The sequence below is a fragment of the Amblyraja radiata genome, chromosome 9 (assembly GCF_010909765.2).
Source record: "Amblyraja radiata isolate CabotCenter1 chromosome 9, sAmbRad1.1.pri, whole genome shotgun sequence".
NCBI lineage: Eukaryota > Metazoa > Chordata > Chondrichthyes > Rajiformes > Rajidae > Amblyraja > Amblyraja radiata.
Window position 1 is genome coordinate 30,073,936 of NC_045964.1, and position 26,125 is coordinate 30,100,060.

At 42.4% G+C, this 26,125-nt stretch overlaps 1 protein-coding gene across 4 annotated transcripts in view; it reads right to left on the minus strand.

The window, feature by feature from the left end:
- The window catches only part of nova1 (NOVA alternative splicing regulator 1), a 246,843-nt gene that overhangs the window by 56,079 nt on the left and 164,639 nt on the right, over positions 1 to 26,125 (minus strand). For 3 of the 4 annotated variants that reach the window (XM_033026976.1, XM_033026978.1, XM_033026979.1), the window contains 2 exons: positions 21,661 to 21,827; positions 14,587 to 14,658 (listed from right to left, as the gene is read on the minus strand). In XM_033026976.1, the coding sequence (XP_032882867.1) occupies positions 14,587 to 14,658; positions 21,661 to 21,827 (239 nt within the window). The remainder of the gene's footprint in view (positions 1 to 14,586; positions 14,659 to 21,660; positions 21,828 to 26,125) is intronic. The other variant, XM_033026977.1, reaches the window with a different exon arrangement.

The following is a 26,125-nucleotide window of genomic DNA, read 5'->3' on the forward strand; positions in this document are numbered from 1 at the left end:
GCCCATTGGACCTCATCACTTCTTCCGCAAAGAAAAATTGCAACATTGGGCAAAGATATGCTGAACATAGCATTATGATATTTTAAACACTGATCTATACACTCCAACATCATCTGACTGGGTCTTCACAGAAGCTGCAAGCAGGGCTCAGGGATGCCACTTGTTTGCTGTGTTGAAGACAGCAAGTCCTTCACGAACCTCTCCATGGCAGCCACTGAGTAACTTCAGAAAAGGCTGCAACGTGGCACATTCGAATGTGTGGCCTGGGGTGTGGTGGAGACGCCCCTCAGATAGGGGAAGCGATATAATAATAATAATAATAATAATAATAATAATAATAATAATAATAATAATAATAATAATAATAATAATAATAATAATAATAATAATAATAATTATAATAAATTTTATTTGCGGGCGCCTTTCAAAGTCTCAAGGACACCTTACAGAAGTTAACAAAAGAGAAAAAACATATAGTCGGAGTAAAATAAATAATAAGGACATCACCAATACACAAATTAAAGACAGAAATTACTCCAAAGACAAAAAATCAAAAAACACAATGTGAAGAGAGAGCAGCGGCAGCTAAAGCGCGCCAGCGTCCACTCTCCCTTCCGACAGCCATCTTGGACACAGACTAACATATTAACTTACACACAAAAAAATCATCCCCCCACAATGGTTACCACTATGGGGGAAGGCACAATGTCCAGTCCCCATCTCCAGTTCTCCCAAAGTCAGGCCTATTGAGGCCACCGCTATAGCCTCTACGGAGGCCCGATGTTCCTGGCCGTTCTGGCCGGGTGGTGTTGCCCTGGCGTCGGGAGAGTCCTCTCAGCGGCTGGGCCACCTGGAACGGCCGCTTCCTAGCTGGGGACCGCAGCTTCCGAAGCCGACAAGGCCGCGCCGGTTTGGAGCTCCCAGGCTCCCGATGTTAGAGTCGGTGCCGCCCGCTCCGCTCCGCAGACCCGCAGCCCGGAGGTGTTGATCTCGGCGGTCACAGCTCACCGGAGCTCCAGCGCGTCGATCCAGCGCGGCGACCCAGGCAAGGCATCGCCCACTCCGCCCCGCGATAGCGCTCCAGCGCTGTGCCGCCACCGAAGCCGAGGTGCTGGGCGGTCCCCCACCAGGAAACGGCGCTCCACGCCCGCTGGTAGGCCACGAGGACGGGTCGACGGGGCAGCCCGGAGAAAAAGCTGCCTCACCGACCAGGTAGGGACCTAGAAGTATAATTACCCCCTACCCCCCACATTAAAAAGTCCATTTCTCCAACAGACGAAGCACAGGACTTACTAAAAACTTCAAAAAAAAAAGTGAATTAAACGGACAGCTGCTGGTTAGCAGCCGTTCCCCAAGATGGCTCCTCCTCTATGGGATATCACCCCAGGGGGCTACAGGAGTGGCAAGGGAGCCTGGCATAACTACAGTTTTTGTGAACAATACCAAATACAATGCTAATGAATGTGTGTACTGCTGCTGAGAATGTCGGAATTGTTTTCGAATATTTTTTTTATTCTGAAATTAAAATATTTCGGACAAAATAACATTTTTAATAACAAAATAACGTCCCCACTCCCCATGACATCTAGTTAACTGGTTGAGACCCACATCATTGCGGACTATGGGCAAATAACTCTGGCAGACAAGACAGCGTTTACACCAAGATGCTGCGATTATCAAGGGAACACACACAGTGATATCTCTCCATATGAACCAAACATAGCAAAGTGAGTCTGGTAGATGCTGTGAGTGAAATGTTGCCACACAGGGGGAGGAGAGCCTTCAACTCATTGCTACTAGGCGATTAGCTGTGGTGCTTGTTCTTTGTGTTGCTTGTATGTAATAAATAATGGGTGTACATTGCAGCTTATTGCAACTTAATTTGGCAATCAAAGTAATTGCCACGGTACATGTGATGATTTTGCAGTCATCCACCTGCTCACAGGTAACAACATCACTACAAAGGAAATCATGTGGAAATGCTCCAGTCAATTTCCCAATGGGAGCCAGACAAACGGAAAATATCATTAGAGCAATGTTTAGTTTAGTTTGGAGATATAGCGTAGAAACAGGCCCTTCGGCCCACTGAGTCTGCACCGACCAGAGATCACCCATACACTAGTTCTATCCCACACACTAGGGATATTTCAGAAGCCAATTAACCTACAAACCTGTGCCTCTTTGGAGTGTGGGAGGAAACTGGAGCACCCGGAGAAAACCCACGCAGTCACAGGTAGAACGAACAAACTCCATACAGACAACACCGGAGGTCAGAATCTGGCACTGTAAGGAAGCAATTCTACCGCTGCACCACTGTGCCACCATTGTATCCTGTGGAAAATTGCTTCTGTGTTTTGCTTACGCACAACAAATGCCTGCAAATGGGTCTATATTTCTCAGAAAGGACAGACATTGGAGCATAAAAGAAAGCAAGTCAGTAGGAAGGACAAGTGATTTATTCTGTGCTTTGTCTAATTCTAATTAGCAATTATCAGATATTGCAGTCTTTCATAGAGACTTTGTTTCTCATTTGCAAACTGCATTTCATTAGTGCTTTTCATGAGTAATTTGATCTCTAACACTTAGATGGTAAACAATGTTTTGCCGAAAACTTGAACTCGGTCCGCCAAGGCTGACTGGATTAGATTAGATTAGATTAGATTCGTTTATTGTCATTCAGACCGTTCGGTCTGAACGAAATGTTGTTTCCCTGCAGTCATACATATAATTAAAAAAATGACAAAAACACACAATCAACACAAATGTAACATCCACCACAGTGAGTTCACCAAACACCTCCTCACTGTGGTGGAAGGCAAAATCTTAAAGTCTATGTCTCTTCCCTCTTTATTCTCCCTCTGCGCCGAGCCGCCACAGCTCCGAGGCCGAGTCGGGTCTCCGCTGCCGCTGCCTCCGCCACAGCTTCGGGGCCGAGTCGGGTCTCCGCTGCCGCTGCCTCCGTCACAGCTCCTAGGCCGAGTCGGGTCTCCGCTACCGCTACCGCTGCTGCTGCAGCCGCTGCCTCCGCCACAGCTTCGGGGCCGAGTCGGGTCTCCGCTACCGCTGCCTCCGCCACAGCTTCGGGGCCGAGTCGGGTCTCCGCTGCCGCTGCCTCCGTCACAGCTCCTAGGCCGAGTCGGGTCTCCGCTACCGCTGCTGCTGCAGCCGCTGCCTCCGCCACAGCTTCGGGGCCGAGTCGGGTCTCCGCTGCCGCTGCCTCCGTCACAGCTCCTAGGCCGAGTCGGGTCTCTGCTACCGCGGCTGCTGCAGCCGCTGCCGCGGCCGCAGCTTTGGGGCCGAGTCAGATCTCCGCTACCACTGCTGCTGCCGCTGCCGCCGCCACAGCTCCAGGGCCGAGTCGGGTCTCCGCTGCTGCTGCCGCCGCTACAGCTTCGGGGCCGAGTTGGGTCTCCACTACTGCTGCCGCAGCCGCCGCCACAGCTCCAGGGCCGAGTCGGGTCTCCGCCGCTGCTGCCGCTGCTACAGCTCTGATGACGCCAGCTCCGCCATTAGGCCTCGGCGCAGACGGAGACGGGGACGGGGAATACGACCGAAGAAAAAGTTGCATCCCCCGAAGGAAGAGACCAAAGCATGTTTCTCCCACCCCACACACACACAACTTAATAAAACAAAATTAACTAAAACATGACAAGGAACAAAAACAAAGAAAAAAACCAGACGGACTGCAGGTGGGCCGCAGGTGTTAAGCCAGCGCCGCCATCTTGAGGGAAATCTCCCTCTTGCTAACCACATTAACTCCCCTTCCCATCCTCAGACTGACCATTCTGTCCTAGGCTTCCTCTATTGCCAGAGTGAGGCCACATGCAAACTGGAGGAACTGCAACTCATATTCTGCTTGGGTAGCTTACAAACCAATGGTATGAACATTGAATTCTCCAATTTTAGGTAACCTCGAACAGCCCCCCCCCCCCCTCCTTTTCTTCCCCACACCTCCCCTTTCTTTGACCTTCCTTTCCTGCGCTTACCTGGACTCGCACCTATCCCCCCCCCCCCCCCCCACCCCCCCACATTCGGTCCTCTGGCTTCACAATTTGCAACTCTTCAATCTTTTTGTCTCACACATTGTTTTAATCTCGGGCCTTTGTTTCAACCATCTGCCTATCAAAAGCCTCCACTCTGACCTGTGTCCACCTGTTACCTGCCACGCTTTGTCCTGCCTCTCTCCTCTTCCAGCTTTCTTTACGCCCCACTCCTCCACAATCAGTCTGAAGAAGGGTCCCAACCTGAAATATCACCTATCCATGTTCTCCAGAGATGCTGCTTGGCTCGCTGAGTTACTCTGGCACTGTGTCCTTTTCTGTAAAACCATATCTGCAGTTCCGTGTTTCTGCATGACTAACAAGGTTACCAGCAAACTCATCCAGTAAAACAGGGCACCGGGTTTTTAGACACCCTTCCTTCCCAGTACACATGTCATGATCAACTCAGTTCAGGTATGCAAACCTCCACCATGACAGTGCAGTTTTGGGGCTGATGTCACGGCTTCCGTTAGGGCACATGCAACGCACAAGTGCTGGCATGGATCTTAAATTGCTGCCATAATCATGATATATTACATGGTGCATGAGGACCTGTGAGCTCTCATTGCTGTTCAGCTATCTTGGGGGCGGCGCAGTGGTGCATCACTGGAGTTGCTGCCTTACAGCGCCAGAGACCCAGGTTTGATCCTGACTATGGATGCTGTCTGCACAGAGTTTGTACGTTCTTCCTGTGACCCTGTGGGTTTTCTCATGGCTGATCATCTAAAATCAGTACCCGGTTCTTGCCTTTTCCCCATATCGCTTGAACATATGTTATCTAGTTCTCGATTCCCCTACTCTGGGCAAGAGACTCTGTGTATTTACCTGATCTAATCATCTCATGATTTTATACAGCTCCATAACATCACTCCTCATCCTCCTGCATTCCAAAGAATAGAGTCCTAGCCTGCTCAACTGCTTCCTATAGATCAGATCCTTGACTCCTGGCAATGTAAACTGTGGCCACTGTACCACTGTAAATTAGATAGAGGTGCATAGGTGAGTGATGGAACCTGGAGTAGATGATGGGTATGTGAGGAGAACACAAAGGGGTTTAGTATAGATGGGTGCTTCATGGTAGGTGCAGGCTTGGTGTGCCTTAAGGCTTGTTTCTGTGCTGCATGGCACTGTGAACGATGGTGCGTGGAGTAATTTGTGCATCTTTATCAATGAATTAACAGCTATTGGTATCCTAAATCATTGTTATATGTTAGATTTTAGAGATACAGTGCGGAAACAGGCTCTTCGGCCCACCGAGACTGGACTGACCAGCAATCACCCATAGACTAATTACAGACTAGGGACAATTTACAATTTCACGAGCCAATTAAACTACAAACCTGTCTATCTTTGGAATGTAGGAGGAAACCGGAGCTTCCGGGGAAAACCCACGCAGTCACAGAATGTACAAACTCCATACAGACAGCACCCGTAGTCAGGATGGAACCTGAGGATGGAACCTGTCTTTGATGTTGTAAGACAACAACTCTACCATTGTGCACTGTGCTGCCCCAAATTCTAGCCTGTTTTATATTCCGGATAGAGTGGCTTATGTTTAGATTTGTTATTGTCACGTGTACTGAGGTACAGTGGAAAGCTTTGTTTTGCATGCTATCCAAACAGATCAGCTAAACCAGACAAAGTAACAATCAGTTCAAACTCAAGTACAGTGGGGTTGCAAGTTATTTATTTAGGGTTTTTGGAGAAAGCACACCTGGGGTACTGTGTACAGCTTTGATCTACTTATGAATTCAACCTTTAAAGATCATGCAAAGATTGACCAGATTGAGGCCTGGGGTGAGAGATTTGTTCTATGAAGAGAGGCAGAGTAGGAAGGGTTTATCCTCTCTTGCAGTTAGAATTAAAATGGAATTTTAGTGGGATTGATGTTGACTGTTTCCCTAACAGTCCCAACTGGAGAGTCTAGATCCTTGGTTTTAGGATGAAAGTGTTGCCTTTTAGGACCCACTCCCTTTCCTCATGAGGATGTGGAGGGAACAGCGGACTTTGTGTCCTCAGTTAGTAAAATATTAAGATTAGAAAGGCATTAGTAGCACAGAATAGAGTACAGAACCAGGCCCAGTTTCTGCAGTAATCAGACAGAAATTGCTTGCCTTCAAAATTTCTTCGAATGAATACAACCTCCACACCCTGCAGGAATCTGTTGCTTGTCCTAATAGCCTCGTACCAACATGGTAGAAACTTTGCTGATTGCTGATATGGGGTTGTCGGGTCCCGTACTTCATTATAAAGCAGGTAGTTCAGTCTGCTCATTTTGAACCTCAGCTACAGGAACCAGGAGCTGCACCCTGAAAGCTGGATTAAAACATCTATTTGGTCCTGTGGGAATGTTGTGGTTTAGGTTGGAGAGGTGGAAGGGGTGAGGGAGCAGTGCGGAAATGCAGACATTACCATTATAGAATCAATCCTCTTGTGCAGTGAGTGGAGGATGTGAATAAACAGGAGTGTGAATAGAAATATGAGTTTAGTTTATTGTTATGTGTTACCGAGGTACAATGAAAAGCTTTTGTTGAAAGCCATCCAAAGTGTACGGTTATATGAAAAAGTCCAGTAAAGTCTGATCAAAAATAGTCTGAGGGTCTCCAATGAGGTAGGTATTGGCTTGGGTTGTGTTGGTAGGTATTGGCTATAATTGTGAAATGCTTCCATTTTTTTTCCATGGAATAATCGCTGAGATTGGGGCATCAATTCTCACATACTATTTGAGAGTAGTGGGACTACCGAAATAAAAATTATATAGACTACCAAAATTAGAATGCACAGTAACATGAATTTGGGATTGAGGAAAGACACAAAGTGCTGGAGTAACCCAGCGGCTCAGGCAGCATCCCTGGAGAAAAAGGGATGGGTGACGTTTCGGGTTTGGACACTTAATCAGGTGCCATACGATGCCTTCTTCAGATGAACTTGGCATGCATGGTGAGGGAGGAGGTGGAAATGTTCACCAAATTAAGGAGGTATGTCTTAGAATATTCAGTGAATACAAGTTATTTGGCTGCAGCTCCAGTAAAGAACCAAAAATTGTATCTTCATTATAGTGTGACAGTGCTAAGGATTAATGGAGAGATGGTCACCAATGACACAAAATTCAAATCAGTGCCGATACAGAATATGATTTTAGACGATAGGGTTTAAGAAGCAAATTCCAGCTAATAAAACGTTGATGTGTTTGTGGTTTCTGTCGTCATGGAAAATCAATTACATTCTGAAAGTGATTTCATAAATTGATTTGGTTCTGCACATATGTGTGGTAACATTGAAGTTGAAGATCCCAGGTGCATTAAGTATTGTAGATATTCAAAGATCATAGTAGTTTAATCTTTGCAACAGTAATTTATTTTTAACAAGTGGGAGTTTAAACCTAATCTTCGAGCAATAAATCATGTTCTGGCAGGCCATTCAGCCATTACCTTTCAGTGCAAGTGGTTAAATGGTGTGAAAACTGGTTAAATGCAAGAAAATAGAGATCGTCATTGATCTTAACAGGGGAGGGATGAAGCAGTGATAATATTCTTTGTACTTTGTTTGTAGCAAATATCATCGTGCAACTGTGCAAAGTTCCCAAGAAAATATGGAGTGTGATGATTAAATAGGTAAGTCAATCCATATTTTCCTTTATCTTTTGGCATTACGGGGGTGCCAAGAGATGGATGTGTTATTCAAATGATCCAATTCTCCAGGAAAGTCAGAGCCATTTGTTATACGAGTGCAAATTAATAAGGAGCATCAAAGTAGTTCAAAGTGTTTCCATACACTCATACTGCAACTTTGCAGAATTGAAGTTGATTCCTTTTGACTCCAGTTCAATTAAAAGTTAATAACATTGCTGTCAATGAAACAAGAAATCAACTGTCTGGGTTTACCCAGCGTACAAAAACTGATCAGCATTTTATTTTGGGCTAAGCCTTAGTTAGTAACAAATGTCCAATAATTCAGGTTTGTGTGTTGTCAAGCTTTTTTTTTAACCAATTGTTTTCTCTCTGCATTGCCCTTAAGGTGATAATGGAAAAACAAAAATCAATTTGTTTCCAAGGCAACATGCCAACCCTATGCGGATCTTATTAACTCTAAGATTGTGTACATTATGCTTCCAGTCTCAGTCTTTCTCCAGATAAACCTAATCTTGGTCAACACACAATAGTGATAAATTGCTCATGTCGGGTAATCTCAATATGCTGCTTACCTATAAAGTATGTCGACAGGTCAGAGATTACCCCTCTCCAACCTTTTCCAATTTACTGCTGTGCTGCAAATGGATTATCAAGACACTGATGTGAATGTTAATCACTGTTACTCTTAAAACAAATGTCAGCCGTGTTATTAATCACAGAATAATGAACTTAAAGCATACCCAGTCTGTTCAAACCACCAAGAAGTCATGAGGGCAGCTGCAGAGCAGTTTCAAAAACAGGAGGGGCAATAGTAGCGTTGGAGTCCACAAGGAAAAGGACTGTAAGATTCCTACATCTGATTCCAATTTATTATAAATTATTAAGTAAAATTTAGTTTAGAGATAAAATGTGGAAACAGGTCCTTCGGCCCATTGAATCTGTGCCTACCAAGGACCATCCATACATTAGTTCCATGTTATCCCAGTTTCATATCCTACACACAATGGGCAATTTACAGAAGCCAATTAACATACAAACCTGCACGTCTTTGGGATGTGGGAAGAAACTGGAAAAAGCCCACACGGTCACAGGGAGAACATGCAGACGGTACCCGTAATCAGGATCGAACCTGGGTCTCCGGTGCTGTAAGGCATCAACTTTACCACTGTGCCATTGTGCCCCCAGTAAACTTCCATTAGTACAAGTGTGCCAATTTTGCCCATTAGTCTTCCAAATAAGACAATCGACTGAAACAGCCTGTTTATTAGCAGGAAAGTAAGGCATAGATTTATTCCGACATGCTTCAAGTGCAAGACGTACCAAGTGACAGTTGCCAATGCAGCTGTCATTCTTTTCCATTGATGATTTCAAAGGTAGAGTCCAGTGGCCTCAACGTTTCTACAAATGTAATTTCTTCACCTCTGGCAACTGACCTATTTAATTTAATGAACATAAGTTCATAAGTTATAGGAGCAGAATTAGGCCATTCGGCCCATTCAATCATGGCTGATCTATCTTTCCCTCTCAACCCAATTCTCCTGCCTTCTCCCCATAACCTCAAACAGCATTAAAATATTCTGTATTTTGCATGTCGCATGTCTAGAGCCTATTTTGTGCATAGTATTGCAACGCAGGATCATGGTGATAAAAAATAATGTTATCAATTCACTTGGAGAGATTTCTTTTAGTGGAATCCTGCTTTTGTTCAACCGTAGATTACTTCAGAAAACAATGTACAATTCATTTTTGACCTTGAGAGTGTTTGAAACTGAGGAAAGTAGTAGTATAATGAAACAGTTGTAGAAAACAGAATATATTTTTGACAATATGAAAGAGTAACTTTGTATTACATTGTATCATCTTATTTTTTAGTTGTATTCATATCCCAAACATAATTTGTACTCATAAGAATGGACGGCTAATTGTTATGTTGGAGAATTGGTATTGACATGTTTTGAACAGCTCATGTACTCATTGATTAAGAATAAGTTGCATCAAACTTAAATAGAAATAATATCCATAATTGGAGATTCAAAATCAGACATTATAGACAATAGACAATAGGTGCAGGAGTGGGCCATTCGGCCCTTCGAGCCAGCACCGCCACTCAATGTGATCATGGATAATCATCCACAATCAGTACCCCATTCCTGCCTTCTCCCCATATCCTCTGACTGCTATTTTTAAGAGCCCTATCTAGCTGTCTCTTGAAAGAATCCAGAGAACCTGCCTCCACCGCCCTCTGAGGCAGAGAATTCCACAGACTCACAACTCTCTGTGTTTCCTCGTCTCCATTCTAAATGGCTTACTACTTATTCCTAAAATGTGGCCCCTGGTTCTGGACTCCCCCAACATCGGGAACATGTTTCCTGCCTCTAGTGTGTCCAAACCTTTAACAAACTTATATGATTCAATGTGATACCCTCTCATCCTTCTAAACTCCAGAGTGTACACGCCCAGCTGCTCCATTCTCTCAGCACATAACAGTCCCGCCATTATGCTTGATTATTTCCATATCATTAAAAATAACCACCTTCAGTCATTACATCATTTGATAATGAGAGTGAGGACTTGAAGTTAGGTCAAGGAGAGGTATTACACAAGGCAAGACTATTTTGTTGTAGATTAATAACGTCTTCAATTAATACATTTCTGCATAAAGTATCCAATATAATCAGAGTAATGCTGTTTTGTGAGTGGGATGCAAAGGACTGGGTATAATAAAGGGCCTGTTATACAATGCACCATTAGGGTAAAAGATTAGGTCCTATTTTGTGGCAAGGTGTTTACCAGGAGCATTACCAAAGAAAGTTTCTCAACGATTCACATAAGAAGTTCTTAGGAGAGTTGGCTAGAAGCTTGTTTGCAAGGCTTTTTAAAGCAGAACAGCTTTAAACAGGAGAGATTTAAGGAAAACTGCAACCAGGAGAGATTTAGAGCTGAACTACTGAAGACACAGCACTCAACAGAAGCATGATAAGAAACACAAATGCACAAGCATGCAGAATTAGATGAAGATAAAGGAGCTAGAGAGGCTGCAGAGTTTTGAAGGCATGAGCTGTAAGAGTCTTTAATTTGTAAACCTAAAGTAATTGTAAGGGAACAAATTTCAACTTCATTTCAAACTTATTCGGGTACACTGATCAGATATCATGCAAAGGTCTCCTGCTCTGTTAAAACGTTTTATTTAAGTAATCCATTACTACATAGTGAGTAGCTGAAATTTCTACTTAAAGAATAATAGAGATCCATTGCTCAGAATAGGCCATTCGGCCCACCACATCCATGCCAACCAACTGTGGCCATCTATACTAATACATTTTGCCTGCATTTTAGGTCCATATCCTTACATGCCTTCCCATTGCAATTGATCGTCCAAATGTCCCTTAAACATAATGGAATGTGATTCCACCACTTTCACTGGTAAAAAATTTCAGGTATCAGGCATTCTCTGTGCAAAAGAAACACATACTTCTCAAATTCTATTTGAAACTCCTTCTTCTCACTTTAACCCTATGCCTCTTGCTTTTAATAAACCACCAGGGGAAAACATGTTGACTCTCTGCACTAACTGTGCCCCTTACATACTCGATCAAATAATCCCTCAGCCTCCTTCATGCATCCTATCCAATCACTCCCTGTTATTAAGGTCGTTCAATCCAGGCCACATCTTGGTGAATCTCCTCTACACTGTCTCCAACACAACCAGATCCTTGCGAGTGTGTGGTGAACAGAGCTGCACAAATAAGGAAGTGAGGTCTTCGTCATTGTACTTTGTAAAACTGCTGCATGATTTTATATTCTCTGCTCCATCCTATTGTATGAAGGCCAGCATGCCAAATGCCATCTTCACCACCCTGTCAACCTGTGTTGCTACTTTCATACAACTGCGGATGTAAACTCCAAGGTGTCTCTGTTCCTCGACATCCCTTAGTACTCTACAATTTATTCCATAAACTACAGCTATTTGAGTTCCCAAAACGCATCATCTCACATGTATGGGATTAAACTCCACCTGCTAATTCTCCACCCAATCTTCCATTTGCACTGTACCCTGATATAGCCCGAGACAATCTTCCTCCCTATCCACAACACCACCAGTTTTTATGTCACCCGCAATGTTAATGATCATACTCCCTACATTCACACCAAAATTATTAATATATAATCACAAACAAAGAGGGCCCCAGCGCTGATTCCTGCGGTATTCATGTGGTCACAGATTTCTGATGTGAAAAGTATTCTTTCACCAATACCCTCCTTTTTCGATCACCAATGTTGAATCAAATTAGCCAGCATGCTTTGGGTCCCTTGCACCTTAAACTTCTGGGTGAGTCTACCACATGGCATCTTCTCTTGTGTCCCCAATAACATCTAACATCTCCTCCTTCCTTATACTGCCATGCTGCAGATCACTCATGCACCACCTCTGATCTCACTATTCTCTATATCATTCTGTTTGGTGAATACAGATGATGTATTTATTTAGCACCTCATCCATGTTGCCAAGTTCCCAAATAGATTATTTATGTGGGTCATAAGGGCACTCATTCGTTCCTCAGCTACCTCAGGTCCCGTTCCTATTTATGGAATGTATTGTGATCCTCCATAATCCTGCTTGCCATGAGTATTTCTTGGCTCCTTTTTACCCTCCTAACTTCTTTCCTAATCTCACTCCTGTACACTCAATATAGAGTCATAGAGTTATACAGCACAGCAGCAAGTCCTTGGTCCAACTCATGCATACCGACTAAGATGTCTATCTGAGCTAGTACCATCCACCTACATTTGCCCCTTATCCCACAAAATCATTTCTATCCATGTATCTGTACAAAGGTCTTTTAAAGATTGTAATTGTACCCGCCTTTACAGCTTCCTCTAGCAGCTCGCTCTATATACACAGCACCGTCAGTGTGAAAAGGTTGCACCTCAGGACCCTTCTAAATTGTTCCCCTCCACCTAAAATCTATCTGGTTTGTCCAACCCTGGTTTGTCCCCTTCTGCAGAAAAAGTATGTTATCATCCACCACATCTCCCCCAATAAGCCCCTTTTGTTTTTAGATACTTCTATACGATCATACCTCAAAAGTCTACACTCTAGGGCAAAACATTCCAGCCCATCCCGCCTCTCCTTAACTCAAGCCTTCTCTTTCTGGTTCTGCAAGAGACTTCCTTGACTCCAGTTCCTATACCTGTCATCTGTTTTCTTTCTTTCCCTGATCAAATCTTCAGCGTCATCCATGGAGCCCTAATCTTGTTATCCTTGCTGGAAAAATTGGTTCCTGAACTCATGCCAACTCTCTTTTGAAACACTCCCACATGTCAGTTATCGTTTCACACACAAGCATCTGATCCCAAAGCACTTTCACCAGATCGTCTCTGCACTATCAGCCTTCCCCAATTCATGGCCAAAATGTGAGGATCAACATCATCTCTTTCCATATCTACCTTGAAATTTGCAGAATATTAATCACTGTTCCCAAGTTCCCACTGTTCCCCCACCAAATGCCCACCACCTTGCAGTTTCATTTCTTAAGATAAAGTCAAACACTGTCCCATCTCTGTGGAAAAAAAAGTATGGGTGATGTTTTGGGTTGGGAGCCTTCAACAGACTGAAAAGAAGGGAAGCACCTCATATTTCATTTGAGTAGACTACAACCCAGTGGTATGAACATTGAATTCTCTAATTTTAAGTAACTTCATCTTACACTACCCCCCCCCCCCCCCCCCCATTGCCCCTACCTCCACCCTAGTGTTTTACCAGTTTTACAGTTCTCCACATTGTTTCTCTTGAGATCATACCTTCCCGAGCCAACAATGGGCCTACCAGGCAAAACCCAGACTGACGTCATTTGTGGCTTGCCCTGATTAGTCCTGATCTTTTATTGCTTCCAGCTCTTCACCTCCCATGAAGAGGGGTCCCAAACCGAAACACCACCCATCCTTTTTCTCCAGAGATGTCGCCTGACCCGCTGAGTTACTCCAGAATTTTGTGTCTTTCCTTAAATGCGATCCGGACTGTTCATTAAGAGTGAATCAAGATATTTCTCACTATTACATTATGCCTTCAGTTTGGAGTGTTTGCATCCAAAGTCTTAAAGTTTGATATCTTGAACATTTTCAGAGAGAGGAAGCTTCTGTTCCTTGGCTCAGTTCCAACAACTCAATACACCATTAGTACTGTGCTCCACAGCCTTAACAACTTATATTTGTATTCTCAAATTCTACAACAGCAGTCATTCTCATTTTATTTTTAAAACACACACACACACACACACACACACACACACACACACACACACACACACACACACACACACACACACACACACACACACACACACACACACACACACACACACACACACACACACACACACACAGCCATATACAGGAACAATCTCCCATCAACAAAATTCACATTTGGTCTTACCTCTTTTTGATACAACTTTACCAAAAATTGGTGAAGTCATCATTAACATTCTGGGACCTTTACATATGTTCAAATAGGACACAGCACGAGTTACATCATGATACAAAGCTGGAACAATCATTAAGATAACCATTGTCTTTATGCTACATTCAGTTGAGAAGGCAGAAGTGTTATTTCTGACAAAAGGCAAAAACCGGTTAGTGAAGGGAAAACTGGAAACAGAAAAGCACAGAGACAAGTATATATCTTCTTCTTCGTGTCAGATGCAGTCAATCAATTTAAGCAAAAGCCTGCAATATTGCAGGCAGGATGTTCTACAATAAACTGTGGAATTAGCACTCTAGTCTAATCTATAGCTAGCTATTAACATATGTACCTGTTACACAATATTCAAGTCCAGGAAAGGCCTCCTTCCCAGCATGGCTGGACAATGTTCTCTATACCTATGAAAGTATGGTGTAGATGATAGATGATACTGTACCTGGTTGGCTCTGGTGGTGGTCATGGGGTCAGATGGAGAGGACTTGGTGGTAGTTGGGGAAGATGGCAATGTCTGGGAATAAAGCAATTCAGGAGGAAATCACCAACCTTAAGCCTTATACTGAACAATGCAATAAATTGCAAACAGTCCAAGGTAGCTTATTTTGGCTAATATTTTAGTAACTATTATTCATTTATAACCAGCTTATGCCAATGAAGGATGGATGAGATTTACAATGAAGAGCTGGTGTCTAAATTATTAAATCATTATACCTTTTCACTAGGTTCAAATAGAACTCAAATAGCCTTTTCGATATGTTTCAATTATTGCAACCTACTGTGGCTGATATAGGACAGAATAAATATACTGTACAGCCAACTCTGTGTATTGAGCACAAATATGAATAATTCCAAGCAAATTCTTGAACAACATTTCTCCGTACACATTTCAAAAATATATATCTTTTGAATTTACTGCTTTGAGCCAAGGTCATTTGGAGCAATGTGTTTTATCAACTCAAATAGCTGGTAAATGCCCCTTAGAAAGGATATACAGTACATGCCAGTCTAAACATTTCAACAGATCTGGTGGGGCATTTTACTTGGTTTTGAATGAAATATTAACAATCGGCCATTATAGAACTCCACAGTCAAATGATTTATAATAAAGGTATATGTACTTATGTTTTTGAAACAATTGGTCAATATCCCATTATTCCAACATAATTTGTGAGAATTAAAACTCACAGTTTTAAATGATTTTTACATCAATTTTACATCAATTTACATCAATTTCAAAGAGTTAAGAGAAAACAAATTACGGCAGCATTATTTGATTTTCACTGAAATCAGCATAAAAATTATTTTTGTTTGCCACTTTTTTAAAGTTTTTTCTCGTGCTGCAGAAATGTTATTCAAAAGGCTGAAGGAAGACTGTCTGCAAAAAGAATCTCTTCAGTTGGCAAAATAATTTTTACAAAACCCCTTTCCATTCTAAAATGACACCTGACAACAGAAGTTCCAGCAAAACTGCGAGATGTTTCATTGTAGATAACAATTTCGGAAACCGTTTATTGAAAATCAAGCTCTCTGGGGTGGCACGGCAGCGCAGCGCTTGAGTTGTTGTCTTACAACGCTTTCAGTGCCAGAGACGCGGGTTCGATCCCGACTATGGGTGCAGTCTGTGCAGAGTTTGTACATTTTCCCCTGACCGCGTGGGTTTTCTCCAAGATTTTTGGTTTCCTCCCACACTCCAAAGACATACAGCTTTGTAGGCTAATTGGCTAAGTATAAATATACCATTGTCCCTAGTGCATGTAGGGTAGTATTAATGTGTAGGGATCGCTGGTCCGTACGGACTCGGTGGGCCGAAGTGCCTATTTCATTGCTGTATCTTTAAACTTTAAACTATACTAAACTCTCAAAGCAAAAATTTGGTAGTAATAAAATGATATTGCCTCATCTTCCAGGAGAAGCATGAAAATAAACAGGGGAAAGTTAGATGGGGGAAAAAAACGCAAATTATTGCCCGATAAATCATCCAGAGGGATATAATCTAGAGAGCAGCCCAGATGCTCCCACTTATCTCTTTGGAGACAATCAGACCATTAATATCGGATTTTATTTTGCACTAAACATTATTTTCTTTATCGTGTATCTGTACACTGTGGGTGGCTTGATTGTAATCATGTATTGTCTTTCTGCTGACTGTATAGCATGCAACAAAAAAGCTTTTCACTGTACCTCAGTACATGTGACAATAAACTAAACTAATCTCTCGGGTTGTCTTTGGAGGTCATGATGATGAGTAATAGCAGAAGAACATTAAAAGTTAAGCCTGAGCACAAACAGTTCTCTGTTAGTAGATTAGACTGCAGGATGCCTGGTAATGTGTAGCAAAGAAATGCAGATGCTGGTGTTAAAATAGATAAAAATGCGGGAGTAATTCAGCGAGACAGGCAGCATCTCAGGAGAGAAGGAATAGATGACGTTTCGGGTTGAGACCCTTCTTCAGACTGATGTCAGGGGAGTGGGTGGTACAGAGATAAAATGTAGACAGTAAAGCGCATGTCCCACTTACGCGATTTTTTCGGCGATTTGCCGGCACTCGTCATGGTCGCAGTAGGTCGCCAAAAATTTTCAACGTATTGAAAATCCAGCGGCGACCAGAAAAAGGTATGACTGTTTGGGCGACTACTCATGACCAACCAGGCGTCACCACGATCATACAGGCGACATGTCGCAGGGTGACGCCTGTAGGGTCATGACTAGTCGCCCAAAGAGTCGTACCTTTTTCTGATTGCCGCTGGATTTTCAACATGTTGAACATTTTCGGTGACCTGCTGCGAATATGACGGGTGCCGGCAGTCGGCGAAAAAAATTGCATAAGTGGGACATGCCCTTAAGACTGTCCGACCAGTCTTAGATATCGGAGACAGTAAGACTGGTCAGAGAACTGGAAGGGGGAGGGAATGGGGAGAGATGGAAAGCATGGGCTACTTGAAGTTGGAGAAGTCAATGTTCATACTGCTGGTGTGTACGCTGCTCAAGCGAAATATGAGGATCTGTTCCTCCATTTTGCGCTGGGCCTCACTCTGACAATGGAGGACAATGCAGATCAGAAAGGTCAGTGTGGGAATGGGAGGGGGAGTTAAAGGATTGAGCTACTGGGAGATCAGGTTGGTTTAGGCAGATTAAGAGGAGGTGTTCAGCGAAATGATTGCTGAGCCTGCGCTTGGTCTCGCCAATATACAGGAGTCCACACCTGGAACAGCGGATACAGTAGCTGAGGTTAGAGGAGGTGCAAGTGAACCTCTGTCTCACCTGAAAAGACTGTCGGGTCCTTGGATGGAGTTAATGGGGGAGGTGTAGGAACAGGTGCTGTATCTCCTGCGGTTGCAGGGGAAAGTACCTGGGGAGGGGATGGTTTGAGCTGGAAGGGACGAGTTGACCAGGAAGTTGTGGAGGGAATGGTCTGTGCGGAAAGTGGAAATGGGTGGAGATGGAATGATGTGGCTAGTAGTGGGATCCCGTTGGAGGTGGTGAAGACGTTGGAGGATTATGTGCTGTGTGTGATGGCTGATGGGGTGGAAGGTGAGGACAAGGGGGACTCTGTCCTTGTTACAAAAGGGGGAGGGGAAGCAAGAGTGGAGCTGTGGGATATTGAGGAGACCCGAGTGAGGGCCTCATCTATAATGGAAGAGGGGAACTCCCATTCCCTAAAGAATGAGGACATCTCCGATGACCTGGTATGGAACACCTCATCTTGGGCACAGATGTGGCGTAAACGGAAGAATTGCCAGTAGGAGGTAGTCTTTACAGTAATCAGGGTGGGAAGAAGTGTAATCTAGATAGCTATGGGAGTCAGTGGTTTATAATAGATGTCAGTCGATAGTCTGTCTCCTGTGATGGAGGCGGTGAGACCTAGAAACGGTAGGGAGATGTCGGAGATGGCCCAAGTGCATTTGAGTGAAGGATGGAAATAGTAAAGTTAATGAAGTCAGTGAGTTCTGCATGGGTGCAGGAGGTAACACCAATGCAGTTGTCAATGTAGCGGAGGTAGAGTTCAGGGATAGGGCCAATGTACAACAGGAACAGTGATTGTTCGATGTACCTTACAAAGAGGCAGGCGTAGCTGGGACCCATGCGAATGCCCATAGCTACGCCTTGGATTTGGAGGAAGTGGGAGGAGTCGAAGGAGAAGTTGTTGATACCCGTTAATGTTTTAGCTGCAGCAATAACTATTTAAAGGGCTTCTTTTCTCCAGCAGTCACCAACTTTCCATCTGTGCGTTCATGTTTACTGCAGCTTTAAGAGAGGTTTTCAACACTTTCCAAATCTTTGAGATGCTCCCAGTGGGGAAAAGGATCGCTTGAGTACTGGTGCTGCGAACTTGGAAGAAAAAGCTTTACACCTGTAGTTTGCATTACAACTGATTTTCATTTACGAGAACTCTCTGTACTCTGGTCTCCATATGGAGTCTCCAACTCATGATCTCTAGCTTACCACCTAGGAAATTGGTGCTGCAAAATTGCAATGGAGTTTGATAGACTACATGCAGTTGTTTCCAGGGTGACTTGAACTGGGAAGCATTACCTCAAAATAAAGCAAAATCCATTCAGGATTCAAATGAGAAAGACTGTTTTCACCAAGAGGGTCATGGATCTTGTGAATTCTCTAACCAAGGTGGCTGCGAAAGTTCAGTTGCTGTAAATAGTCAAGGCAGAGATTGACAGACTTGTCGATATGAGGAGAATCGTGGGATATGGTGTGAGTTGTGAAAAAATACACTGGGGTAATGAATCGACAATGATTTTATAGAATGCTGGAGCAGGCATGAGGAACCAAATGTCCTATTTCTGTTAGTATTTCTTGTGTTCTTCAAAAAAAAACTAAGAAGCTGTACTGGAAATGGAAAGATAATACATCTCAAACAATTTTCAATTTTGTCTTCCATGTTGCTGGCATCTGCTGTGTTTGTACAATGTACCAAATAACCTCATCTGAATTATTCTTGTATAAAAGTAGTTATATTTCCTCTGTGCTCGTGGCTTCACAAAAAAGGAATGGATGATGAGGACCCACGGTCTTTTAACAGAAGTAATATGCAAATAGGTTTTCTCATACTCTAGGTAGAATTGGACATTGGAGGTCAATACAGGCCCCACACAATATAAAATAACTGTTTTTAGTTTAAAGATACAGCATGGAAACAGGCCTTTCAGTCCGTTGAGTCCACACTGTCCTTCGATCACCCTTTCACACTAGTTCTATGTTGTCCCACTTTCATGTCAACTCTCCACACACTAGGGGCAATTTACAGAGGCCATTAACCTATAAACCCGCATGTCCTCGGAATGTGGGAGGAAACCAGAGGTCACAGGTCACAGGGAGAAGGTGCAAACTCCACATGTATTCTCTTATGATTTCACAGCAAATTAATTAATTCCTCCCTCTAAAATGATCCTGTTTTTTTGTTTGTGTGTGCATTGACCCATTGGGCTGTTTTGTTCAGAAAAAAAAATGTCCACAGCGATAAATGATGCTTTAGCTTTTGGATTTTTCTTCTTTTAATTCAATGACTGCTGAGTGTTAAATTTGGAAAATGAATGCTTTTATCTAAAAAGATGATTTCCATTATGCAGTTTCATTTTAAATCCTTGACATTGGTTCTAATAGGTTCTGAATGGGAGAAAACCAAATGACAGGAAATGGATAATATACAAGAATTGTGCCAAAGATTTTTGCTGTGACTTTGCTTTATAGTCAACAAGAAGAGTCGATAATTCAAGATGAGTAATATGTCATTTTGCATTTACTTAAAACACAGAAAAATATGATCCACAAGATATCGTTTTTGGTGTGTGACCTATTATTGCTTTTAAAGAAAATGTATAAATTTTTGCTAATATTCTTTATTTGTGAGTATTTGTTGATTTCAAATTGCTGCTCAAAAGTGGACCTTGTTCATTGGCTCCTCAAGATAGAATGAATGGGGTTAAAAACATACTATTAAGGAAGGCTAATGCTACTAATGCATGCTTTTAAAAGTTGATGTTGCACTGCGATTCAAAAATTACTGCACTCCTCTTCCATTACAGTATTATGTGTATAGACTTTAGACTATAGAAATAGGCCCTTTGGCCCACCAAATCTGTGCCGACCAGCGATCACCCCGTACACTAACGGAATCCTATATACTAGAGACAATTTACAATTTTTTTTACCGAGGCCAATTAACCTACAAACCTGCACGTCTTTGGAGTGTGGGAGGAAACTGTAGCACCCGGAGAAAATCCACGCAGGTCACGGGGAGAACACAAAAACCCCATACAGACAGCATCCATAGTCAGGATCGAACCCAGGTCTCTGGCGCTGTAAGGCAACTCTACCGCTGTGCCATTGCATGGCTCCAATATACATTTTCCTAAAACAGAACTCTGGAATGAATCACTGGAGACTTTCATTTTAAAGCCATTGGCGTTCTTCCTATTGAGGAGCTGAATGTCACCACTGTTCTTGGGAAATGAATAAGACACTGAATGCATTCACAATTTCAGTGCATTGTAGTTCCAAGCATGACTTCATCTAAATCATCTGCTGTTCTAAACAGTATTTCAAAAATTCTAATTCATTGGTATTTTAAAAATATTCTCTTTACAAACTGCAATTAATAATTTATAAAAAACACAAATTTGATTCGACAGAACGACTGGTGAAGATAAAGGCTGCAAAGGAAATCCTCACTAGAGCACATCCAAGAACATTAATGAATAATACTGCAGTGCAAAGCAAAAATATTTCAGAAAGGAATCGTTTTCAAATGGAATGATTGCCTCTGAACCAGTAATGCACTAAATAATGAGAACACTGGAAAAATAGCTGGTTCCATTTACAGGGACAGCAAGAAATGTATTTTCAACGCATCTTGTAATGTGATGCCAAGGAAAAGTGCACAATTGATTTGACTCATATGAAAAGTTAGCAATTCTACACAATTATCACTAACTGGATAAGCAGATAGGTGCAAGCTACATGAAACATATTTCTCTTTTTAAATTCAAAAGGGTTTCCATTTACTTCATGTTCAAAATCATTGCAGACAGTCTCCCTTTAAAAATATGTTTAGTCAACACAATTAATAAACCTACTTAAAGTTATGCTCTAATATAGATCAATGCTCAATCTGAGGACAATTGCCTAGAACTTTGTTCATTACATGGTAGAAATACCTAACGTTATTTTCAATATCTTGAACTAAATTAACTATTATTACAAAGAAATAATGAACAGTTTCATTATTTCGGAAGATGATTTGGGAACATGGTAGGAGCTACCTGAGTGGCTTATTAATTTATCACCTCATCGAAATATGTTGTAGGCAAATAGGTTCCTCTATTAAATTTCCAATTGCCACAGTCACAATTTGCTCTCCCTTCGACTGAGCATGTTTGTAGTTTACATTGTTCTGCCATCCACCTGACTATTGATTTGATATAATGATCCTGCCCCCACCATCACTTGTTCAATTTCAAGTTCAAATTATATTCTAATATTAAAACGATTGGTAACTTACTTGTTTAATGCGATCGGGGTTCACTGTGGTCTGAGGCTGCAGAATACTAACTGGTTCTGTCTTTGCCACATTCTGAGGCATTTCCCGGATTTTCTCCGCAATGAAGCTGTGCACTGCATTGAGAGCTTCCACTGTTCCCTGGATCAGACATACCCGCTCCGTCGTTCCTGCAGAGGAGGTGACAAAATGCAAAACCATCATAAACACCAACGTGAAAGTCAAAGGCAAAGAAGCAAAATAGTTATGGAATCATACAGTGTGGAAACACGAACTTGCCCACATGGACCGCCTACACTAGTCCCACCTGCATGCATTTGCCGCATATCGCTCTCAACCTGTCCTATCCATGTACCTGTTTAAATGTTTTTTAAACGTTCTGATAGTACCTGCCTCAACTGCCTCCTCGGACAGCTCGTTCCATACACCTACCACCCTTCATGTGAAAAAGTTCCTAAAAGGTTCCTAGTAAAGTAAGATACTTATCTTTCCCCCCTCACCTTAAACCTATGCCCTCTGGTTCTCAATTCCCTACTCTGGGGAAAAGACTCTGTGCGTCTACCCGATATATTCCTCTCATGAATTTGTACACCTCAACAATATAGTCAAACCATAGGAAATCTGTTCACTTCAGTAGAGAGAAGCCAGGGAATTATAGGCTGGTGAGCCTCACATCAGTGATATAGAAACTATTGGAGAGGATTCTTTGGATTGGATTTATTCCCATTTGGAAGATAATGGATTAATTACGGACAGTTAGCATGACATTATACATGGCATGTCTTACCAATTGTTTTTTGAGGAGGAGACAAAAGCGATTGATGAGGGTAGGACAGTGGATGTTGTCTACATTCCTTTTAGTAAGGCATTTGATAATGTCCCCCATGTTAGGTTAGTTCAGAAGATTTTGATGTATGGGATTAACAGTGACTAAATCGTATGTATTCAGAACTGGTTTACTGATAAAAGACAGAGGGTTGTGGATGGAGGACAATATTCTAGCAGGAGGTCTGTGACCAGTGGAGTTCCACAGGGATCTGTGATGGGGCCTCTGCTGTTTGTGATAAAAATATAAATGACTTGGATGTAAATGTAGACAGGTCGGTTAGCATGTTTGCAGATGTTTGCATTCGTGGACTGAGATGAAAACTGTCAAAGTGTACACAGTATGTAGATCAGCTACATAAATGGGTGGAGAAACGTCAGATAGAGTTTAATCCTAGCAAGTGTGAGGTGTTGCATTTCGGCCCATAACCCGAAATCATCCGGCCAGCAGGCGTATTTTTTTTCAATTTGTTTTCGCGACCTGGGCGCTACAGCCAGTGCCGGGGCTCGTCAGCGACCTGGAAACTGCAGCTAGTCCCGGGGCACGCAGGCGACCTGGAAACTGCAGCTAGTCCTGGGGCACGCAAGCGATCTAGGAACTGCAGCTAGTCCCGGGGAACGCAGGCGATCTGGGAACTGCAGCTTGACCCGGTGCTCGCAGACGGCTTGGGAACTGCAGCTAGTCCCGGGGCCTGAGGGAGCGTAGCGACTGATGGGGGGAGGGTTTGAGAGGGGGGTGTCAGTAGCGAGTCTTTTAACTTACACTTGAATGTAACATTTATGCTTTAAATTGGATTCGGTTTGGCTAAATTACATTCCTAATTACATTCCACAGTACAGCCAGGCTCTGGTCAACAGGTGCAGCACATGAATGACCTTAGTATATTCATGTATGGAAATCAGATTATAATTCATGCTGTTATGCATATATATATATAGAGAAAAAAAAACATAGAAACAAGGTGAGTCAGTCTTCCATCTCTGTTCTGCTACAAATAAATTAATCAACCTTACCCTTTGACTATAGAAACAAGACAAAAATAATCCCACATATTCGATCAAGTATATGTTTCAATTAAATTAAGATATATGTAAAACATATATATGGAAACAGGTCCTTAGGCCCACCAAGTCCACACTGACCAGCATACACCAGTTGTATCGTACACACCAGAGACAATTTACAGAAGCCAATTAACCTACAAACCTGCACTTCTTTTGGATGTGGGAGAAACCAGAATATCCGGAGAAAACCGATGTGGTCATAGGAAGAATGTACAAATTCTGTACAGACAGCACCCGTAGTCAGGATCAAATCTGGCTCTGTGGTGCTGTAAGGCAGCAACTCTACCGCTGCTCCACCATGCCACCCCATTAAATTCTTTTTTCTGTAATATATTTATTATGGTTTCACGTCAATAAAGATGAACACATGATTCTGATTTCTGCCCTTAGTTGGATAACACATATCTCCAGTCATTGTGTTTTACATCCATATGGCTGGTTTTCAACCTCTTCAGTTTGAAGGTCTCGATCCGAAACGTCACACATTCCTTCTCTCCAGAGATGTAGCCTGTCCTGCTGAGTTATTCCAGCTTTTCCATGTTTGTGTCTATCCAGTTTAAACCAGCATCTGCAATTCCTTCCTACACTCTTTGTTAAGCGAAACAGGTCCTATTCTCATATAATTCATCTCAACTAAGTATTTTCATCACCTTCGTTGCTGCAGAAAATACAATCCCAGTTATCAAATAATTTCTTCAAAGTGGAAAAAAAATTCCAGCCCTGCCAACACGTTCATAAATCACCCCTGGATCCTCTCCAGAACAATTGCACCCTTTCTACAATGTCTCATAGTTGCAGCATGGAAACAGGCCCTTCATCCCAACTTGTCCATGCAGATCAAGATGACGCATCTGAACCAGTCCAATTTATCCACATTTGGCCCATATCCCTTTAAACCTTTCCTGTCCACACACATGTCCAAATGTCTTTTAAATACTGTCATTTTACCTGCCTACTTCCCCTGGCAGCTCGTTCCACATACCCACCAACCTCTGCGTGAAAATGTTGTCCCTCAGTTTCCTATTAAATCGTTCCTCTCTCACTTTAAACCAGAGGTGTCAAACTCATTTTAGGCCACGGGCTGGGTTGGGCAAAATACGACTTCATGTGGGCCGGATCAGTTGTGCACGCGCGAACGCACCCTTTCCATTAATAAACCATTTGAAATTGAACATTAGCAAACACAAATGTAGACCTAACTAAACAAATAGTAAATGTAGGCTGCACAACTGCACCTAATTTTTATTAGCCTGCTTTCAGCAATCAAACTCAGACAATGAATACAGTTAGCCTCATGTGCAGCACAGACATTGGGGGTCAAAGGGGCTGTTCTTGTGCTGTACTGTTCTACGTTTAATCCTTTTAACGATATATTTTATTCATAAAACATTGAATTCTATTGTGAAATAAACAAGAGGATGGATAAAGAAAATGAAGTGACATTGGTTAATATGGATTTACTAGCATGTAGTGCGAACTATTAAGTAAGAGATTTGTGCAACTTAATGTCAGATGGAATTAACAAAAATGTGATCACGTAGAGTAGGAAATGTTTGCAGAACAGAGAGCAAAAAGGTACAGATAAAAGCAACGGCTTTTAGCTTGGTAAACATTTCTGCTGCTTGTCATTTCTTAAAATACACAGATGCAGTTTTTGAGTGAAAACAGGACTGTATAATTTTTTTTAAATTCAATGGATGAAATGTAATACGAGCTGAGACAGTTATAATCATTTTGATTTTTAAAGAATTCAATGTCAATTGAACCTATATTTTAATTTGCAGTTTAGAATAGGTAAACATCACTAAAATAGTTTAAATATCCAAAATTACAAGGTTACAAAAGTTGTGCGCACACGATCTAAAAACGAAAGAAAGTAATTATGGATTTATTCTGATGAAAGATCATTTACCTTACATGTGAACTCTTTCAGATTTTTTAGGCAACTACAAGCGACTAGTTTGTCACCACATGTTCATCGGTGGTCGCCAGGAGTAGTCTCCTCAGTCGCGCAAAAAGTCATGGTGTCTTTCTGGTTGCCGCTAAATTTTCAACATGTTGAAAATTTTTCGCCAACAGTGGGTTTGACGCCAATGAGCATAGCTTGACTTCTCCTGACTTAGGTGCTGTCGGAGGTTGTCGCCGGGATGACGTAGGTTTTTGCCGGTTTTTTAGCGACCTGCTACGACTATGACAGTCGCCGGCAGTTGCCTAAAAAATCGCCAAGTAGAACAGGCCCATTAGGCTCTGTCTGACCTGCTCAGTATTTCTAGCATATTCTGTTTTTATTTCATATGTCCATCATTTGTAGTTTTTTGCTATTTCCCTGTCAATCTCAGCATATGCGAGGCAGTAACATTGCGCACCTAAGCCTCAAAATAAGGGTTATTTCTTCTGGAACTGCTAAAAAGAAGCATACTTTCTCCAGTATGTGCAATATAGTTGTACCGACAATGTCCTTGAGAGTTCCAAAACTCCAATGAAGTAATGTGCAAGATGTGCAGAGATGTACACTCAACTCTGGTTTAGTTTAGTGCTGGATTAAGGTGATTCTATAATCTCTCTTTCACACATTCCT